Raw genomic sequence first — 7,246 nt, forward strand, 5'->3', positions numbered from 1 at the left:
TCAAAAGTGTTCTGTGGAAATGACTCTAAGCAATGAAACATTAGAGTCACCAGCCATAAAATATTTCATTTATTTACCTCTTAATTCAACAAATACTCTTAATCTCACACACCATGAGTAGTTCCAACAAATCACAATGAAGAACACGTTCAATAGGAACAGAATATTATCAGACACGCATCTTTTTAGTCGTTGTTTTGCAATATTACACAGTTAGGATCCACTTGCCTGCACTTGATTTCACTCCATCCAGAACGACACTTGAAAACACAGAGGAAACAAACAAGGACTTCAGAATATATAAAAAAAAAAGAAGAAGAAGAAACTACAAATCCCAACAGAAATGTATTCATTCTGTTTAGACCACTACACAGAAGATATTCATGGTTTATATCATGGTTGATAGAGCACCATCTGATCTGATGAGTGCCTGTTGTTTTCTCTGATTATCGATACCTATAGCAGCTCAAAAACCAACGATAACATATTGACTTCATTGTTTTTCCACATATTTCATTCCTCGGATACGAACACTGACACACTTACTGACATTTTCACTGAATCTTTGCATAAAGATCAACACATGGACAGAGTCTTTAATGCCCTCTTCTTCTGGTGCGGAGGTTGTGTCCTCTCTGTCCGCTGAATGAAACACTTTTTTTTTTTTTTTGGAATGAGTAAACTACTTTACACAACACCGATTAGGAATAACATTATGACCACCCGACTAATAGTGTGTTGGTCCTGATTTTTGCTGCCAAAACATCCCTGACTTATAAAGCAATGGACCCTTGAAAGTGAACTGTGGTATCTGCAGGCCGTGGGGCTTCCACAACTTGGACTTGTTTGTCCATCACATCACACAAATGCTGGACTGGATTTAGATCTGTTGAATTCAGAGGCCACGTCAACACCTCTGACTTATGTTCCTCAAGCAATTTCTGAACCGGTTTTGCTTTGTAGCATTTCCACAAAGACCACAGCCATCAGAGAATAATGCATCCATGAAAGGGTACGTGTCAAAGAACATCCATGTGGATGGCAGGACCAAAGCTGGACATTACCTATAGCATCGCATTGTCTTTGCTTGTTTCATTATGTTAAACTTTTCTAAATGTGGTAGAAGTACTACTGCTGGTAAAAAAAATAAAATAATAATAATAATAATTTTGTATTAACGATTGACAAAGTAAAGACCAAGCGAGTTAAGTTAATGTAGAGCCAATAAGTCAAAAGGGTAGTTATAACACCCTTTGTTAGAAGGGAAGTACATTGGAGGAAATGTCAATAAGCCTAAAGCAGAAGAGAATGAGCTGAACACTGAAGTATAAGAATGGATTTCAATGACAAACAACAAAATTGACTTAAATGTGTTGTAGTTTCAAATTAGAAAATCAGTGCATGTTCAAATGTTGGCATTGAAACATTTAGACCAGGCTCCAGCTAATCAGCACACAGGGGTGTCGAATCACCAATGACTGCTGTTGCATAAAGGCAATTATGGTGCAACTGACTGATAATCTATTTATTTTAATTTAGTACCTGTGCTGCCCCATATCTAAAACCGCCCTGGGCAACAACCCATATAGATGACGTCAAATCTAACTCCAGCTGAAAGCTGGAAACACCTCACCATAATTTGACCCACCTTTGAGGACAAAATGTTGATTTGCTACAGAACACATCCCACCCACCAACAGGAATGACGACGATGAGCTGATCAGTGCCCTTCACCTTACTTCTCAGTGGTCATAATGTTGTGCCTCATCGGCGAATAGAGTTCTTTATTGCACATTATCACGAAGGCAAAAATAAAAAGATAATACATTTCACACAAATTATTCTCCTTTTAAAGTCCAGACGGTCAAAACCTTGTATTTTGTGGGCCTCCCACTCTCAGTCATGGATGTCGTATTTGTAGGCCTCTATGAGCCCTTCAATGGAGTGGATGAAGCCTGATATGGCACATATGCCCCCAATAACAAAAATGGAGACGTCAAAGAAGACGTGGTGCCACAGAAGGTTTCTCCACTGGAGCTTTAGGTGGAAGAGGCTCGGTAGGAGGAAGCACAGGCCTGCACCCGTCAGGCTTCCAGTTAGACCCATCAGCAGGGCAAAATGCGGAACAAAGACGGCCATGAGCAGGGTAAAGACCACCAGGCCTACTCTTAAGCCAAGACCCCAGGTTTTTAGCTGCCCGCTCGGGCCGTAGCAGTCAGGAAAGAGGGCTCTGCCGCCGTCCTGGAACAGTGATTTCTCCAAAACTTCTACAGCTGCAAAGAACGGCAGAGGGTAGGACAGGAGCGCCTTGGCGACAAGGAAGAGGTTCACCACAGCCCGGATGGTCGAGGGCAGGTTATCTGTGATGACCTCTTTGGTGGCATCCGCCCAGGTCAGGTAGGCTACCAGGGCGAAGAGGCCCTTGAGGACGCAGGCTGCGATGTGGGTCCAGTCCATCATGCAGTGGAACTCGCTGGGCTTCTGCATGTTCCCCTCCAGGGAGGGCAGGAAGATCTGGGAGGTGTAGCTGAACACAATGATGCCGATGGAAATGGGGAACTTCTTCACGTCGATGTAGAACTTGACCTTCTCCCACGCCCACTCGCGCGCCCTGGACAGACAGTAGGCGACCACGAGGACGTTGATGACGAAGTGCGCCAGCGTGCACAGGAGGCTGAATTTGGAGACGGCCTTGAGGTTCTTCAGGAACGCGCAGGGCAGCAGCGCGGCCGTGGCCAGCACCGACCAGGCCTTCTGGGAGACGGGGAAGCCGGGGAAGCTGTTGTACATCAGGTTGCCGCTGACCACCACGTACAGGATGCACGTCATGACCAGCTCGATGATCTGGGCCACGTTCACCACGTGGCCGCCGAGTGCGGGGAAGCGGGGCGCGCAGCAGGCGTTGGCGATGTCCACGTACGAGTCTCTGACGCGCACCTTGATGCCGTCCTCGTTGTCCTCGTACAGGCACGCGATGAGGATTTTGCCCGTGTAGCAACACACCACTGCCGCGAAGATAATGAGGAAGAGGCCGAGGTATCCGCCGTGGAGGATGGCGTACGGCAGGCCGAGGACAAACATGCCCTGCGGACAGAGAAGCGCAGCTCAGTGATAATAAGCGAGGCCCCGCACCGCAGTGACAGGCCGATCAACCCGGGCAGGCAGCGGCGGGCTTACTCACTCTGCTCCCATCTGACATAATAACGATTTAAGACATTCATCGAATGGGCTTTAGAATTATAATAATAATAAAAAATAAATAAATAAATAATGCAATCTGTTATTGTTAATGAACAATGCGTTTCCACATCCCATTTGGTCAGCGCCACGTCGAATCATTCAAATGTTATATTTTTATTTTTATTATTTTTTTAATTGTTATGTTTTTTTTTTCCCCTTTTGACTGTAATTGTAACTTGATGAAGACGTCGATAAGCGCACCTCGTGCCAATCGATGTCAACCAGGCCCTGCCTGGAGCTCCGCTGATAAAAAGATTTGAATAAATAAACCGCGAGAGCCGCTCACCGCAGTGGACTCACGCACAAAGCGCGAATGCAGCGTGAAATTGTTCTGCATTTAATTACGACCAAAATCCACCCCCCAGTTTTTTTTTTTAAATCCTGCTTCAGTGCTACATAAACAACGTATTTCAATCTTACATTTCCGACTGTCTGAGAATGTTTCAAATGTAAAAATGTCAAATCAAGGTGACTCCTTTTGTCCCGTGGCAGGCCTCGTGCAGCTGCATGCAGAGACGATCCTAGTAAGTTTGGGGCCCTAATCAGATTTAGTGTTTTATTAAAGCTTTTGTTTTATGAATCTAACATAACCACTATTAAGGAAAGCATTTACCAGCCAGAATATAATAAATAACACTTTTATTAACCAAAATATATAACAGCGCTGAATGTCTCAGTGAATTGGATTCTGTACATTTCTATTTTTTTGTTGTTGTTAATTGTAAATGATCTGAAATAAATACTCCTCGCTGTAAATTTGTTACAAAAACCTAAAAGGAGTGAAATAAATCATTTATATAATTTCAGTCTTGCAATAAGAAGATGTAAAAAAAGACATAAAAATAAAATACAACGTAGCTTTAAAACCCATTACTGTACTGTTATTGAAAACATTTTACTTTTGCTGTAACTAAATATGTTATTTGAAAGTACAGAGTTGTATGATAATATATTGCACATGGCTTTATTTTTCAGTCATGTTTTCTTAATTTAATATGTTGGAACGTCTTGTCTACCAATATACACTGTAAAAAATACTCAGTGGTAAGCTAATGTATGTACAGTTGTCTTCAATTTGTTTCTTTCACAGCATTTTATGCGAACTTTACATTTTAAACTGTTTTGCTTGAATTGAGTTGCAAAATATAGAGGCCTACTCATCGCACTTAAGACAAAGTATATCTGTATTTTTAATGTTTGTTCTTAATATACCTCACCTTAATCCTGTTTTTTTTTTAAATTATTATTATTTTTAATACTATCCCAAAATATTTAATAGACAAATCCAAACATTATTTTTTGCTGAAGTTGTAATTTTATACTTTGTTTTCTTGTAGGCTTGCTGAAGACTAAACACCTAAATAATTTATTCAGAGAAACTGATGAAACTAATATTTAACATCCTGAATGCCAGGATTACCCCAGCTTCACTCAAAAAACGTTTTTAATTCTCCACCTGACCTGTGAGATTATTCCCCTGCACTGTTGTAGTGGGAGCTGCCTGCTTCGCCTATTCCTTGGGCTGGCTGTGAGCACATGTAACCCCCCCCACCCCCCACCCCCCACCCTTCTCTCCACCCCCGCCGACTCACACATGGGTGATAAAAAGCACCTGAATGGCATTGGTGACGTTCCATCCAGCTTCCCATGACGTGATTTTGGGCTTGTCCTCCTCCAGGGAGCCGCCGCTCTTCAGGGTCGACTGCCTCGGACCGGTACCGTCCCTCTGGTAGCGGGTGTCCCCCTCCACGTCCCCATCTCCCTCCATGTCTCCCCCTTCCTCCTCTTCCCCCCGGAGGACATCCATCTGCATCCCTTGCCTGTAGTCGTAGTCCAGGTCGTCGCACTCTGCAAAGCCCAGACCCTCTTCGTCCGTGGCGGCCTGGAAGCCCAGCCGGGCGAACACCCCGCTGACCTTGGCCTGGGATTTGTTGGACACCGTGTGGGCCGCATTGGTCAGTTTGTTGCTGATCTTGTGTCGGATTAGATGAGCCATGTTTTAATATTGTTATTATTATTTATCCAAGATCAATTTGTTCTTCACTTCAAGAAAATCTGACAGATTAGCCCTCCCCAAAAGAACATGCAGATCGATGTTTTCGCTCCTACATAAAAATCATGCCTGTTGGTCTTTGAATGTCGTCGCAGCTGCTGTTCCCTCCAAATCTTTAGAAAAATCCTCATCCGCTTCTCTTTGCTTGTCCATCCATGTTACTCCATCAGAAATCACATTCCCTCATAAAGGAAGACAACAAAAGAGGAAGAAGAAGAAGAAGAAGAAGAAACCGGATGCTCGTTAATTGTAGCACTATTTTTTTTTTTACCCCCAAAGAGTCTTTTCAGTTTAGAATCCAGCGTCTGATGCTGGAATCAGAAAGATGCTGGATTCTCAGCATCAGCACCAGAGAGAGAAAGAGGGAAGAGGGGGGGGGGCGAGGAGCGTGCACGTGTCCGCAAAGAGTGCCACAGCCCTCGCGCTCCCGACTCGCGCGGGTGGCAGAGAGAGAGAGAGAGAGACGTTTGTTCCCTCGGCGAGAGTTTAACGACAGAGTGATCACGACCTACAAAATAAATGAATAATATATTTATATATATGTTAAAAAAAAAAAAAGATCCGGCCTGTTGGAGGCAGAGCTTCAGAATTCCCTCTGAAATGATGCATGAATAAAAAGAAAACACCAAACACCTGCTACCACAATGTGATCTGGCGGAATGGCAAAGACACCTGCCACCAAAAAAACAGCAGGTGACTTCTTTCTAAAAATGTAATTCGGAAAAAAAATAAATAAATAAAAAAACCTTACAAATGTCCAAAACATGATTTAAGACGATAGCCCATAAGAAAAAAAAGAGGGAAAACCTCAACGAATCCATTTATTTATTTATTTATTTATTTATTTATTTATTTATTTATTTATTTATTTATTTATTTATTTATTTATTTATTTTATTTTTTACTAGTAAAAACATCATTCTCTCTCTCTCTCTCTTCCTCCCCCCTGACCCGCGGAGCTGCAGTCTAACATGTGAAACCAATCTGAAATTTGTGAAACGAAGCGCGCACCACCCGACAGCCGACACACACACGGGCCTCGATATTACCACGCAGGTTCGCGTGTAGCGGGCCACACTTTTGTGCAGAAAAACAAAAGGCTCGGCGTTTTGGGCAGGAAGACTTGTTTTCACATTTGCAAATGAAGAGGAAAAGCAGAAGCAGGATTGTTGATTCAAAAGAAGAGAGCCATTTTAGATTTTATGTATTTGGGGGGGAGGGGGGAGGTGTGGGTTATATAAAATTTTGTTTGCCTTTTAAAGAGCTTCGAGAATTTTTGTTTTATCTTTTTATTTTATATTTTTCTGCCTTATGACTTTCCTGCTCCTCATCAGTACAGATGAGCTCTCTCCTCAGGCTGTGAAGGGATGCAACTCGTTGCTGACATGATGAGCCTCCTGCAGCTGGCCAGATGCGGAGCTTTTGCAGCACCGCGGACAGCTCCACTCTGACATCGGACTCGTCTGTCTTTTAGCGCCCTTAAACCGCTAATTCATTAAGCATTCGTGTAATTTGCGTAGTTTTTGTTGTTGTTGTTGTTGTTCTTTTGTTTTGTAGGCTATATTTTCTGAATGTGCACACAGAAAACAAGTCAGAGAGGAGTAACGCGGTTTCTCCTCCACCTCAGCTCTAATCCCTGCAAATAGGAAGCACCTCGTCTTTGCCATCGTAATCTGCTGTGACAGGGCTGAGCAAAAACTGTCATCCGGTCTTTGCAGTCGGCTTGCAGAAATGTGCCCGACTGTGGCAGGGAGCCAAGAAAAAAAAAGAAAAAAAAAGGGGGCTCTTCTTTCCGTTGCAATTTGAATAAAATAAAAGTAAAATCAAATAAAGACGCAGGAAGTCTTTATAAACCAATACAATTTCTGATTCTGACTGAGCCTGTGTTCTAGGTAAGAATTTTTTGGCACCTAGAGAACGGAGTATTAAAAGAAGGCGAGTCAGTGCGGCAGG

General features: G+C 43.0%; 1 protein-coding gene across 1 annotated transcript; it reads right to left on the minus strand.

Moving 5' to 3' along the window:
- Positions 1-46: 46 nt before the first annotated feature.
- LOC103468036 (vesicular inhibitory amino acid transporter-like) lies at positions 47-5,666 on the minus strand. The gene is made up of 2 exons (XM_008414872.3): positions 4,853-5,666; positions 47-3,084 (listed from the first exon to the last, which is right to left on the minus strand). The coding sequence occupies exons 1-2, from the start codon at positions 5,234-5,236 to the stop codon at positions 1,897-1,899; spliced, it is 1,572 nt and encodes a 523-aa protein (XP_008413094.1). The 5' UTR covers positions 5,237-5,666; the 3' UTR covers positions 47-1,896.
- Between the last annotated feature and the right edge of the window lie 1,580 nt (positions 5,667-7,246).

The sequence above is a fragment of the Poecilia reticulata genome, chromosome 7 (assembly GCF_904066995.2).
Source record: "Poecilia reticulata chromosome 7, P_reticulata-male-v2, whole genome shotgun sequence".
NCBI lineage: Eukaryota > Metazoa > Chordata > Actinopteri > Cyprinodontiformes > Poeciliidae > Poecilia > Poecilia reticulata.

Excerpts from the sequence above, each read along its gene's own strand:
- LOC103468036 (XM_008414872.3), bottom strand. The coding sequence starts at position 5,236 with ATGGCTCATCTAATCCGACACAAGATCAGCAACAAACTGACCAATGCG. Across the intron at positions 3,085-4,852 it reads ACGTCACCAATGCCATTCAG|GGCATGTTTGTCCTCGGCCT; the intron begins GTGCTTTTTATC and ends CTCTGTCCGCAG.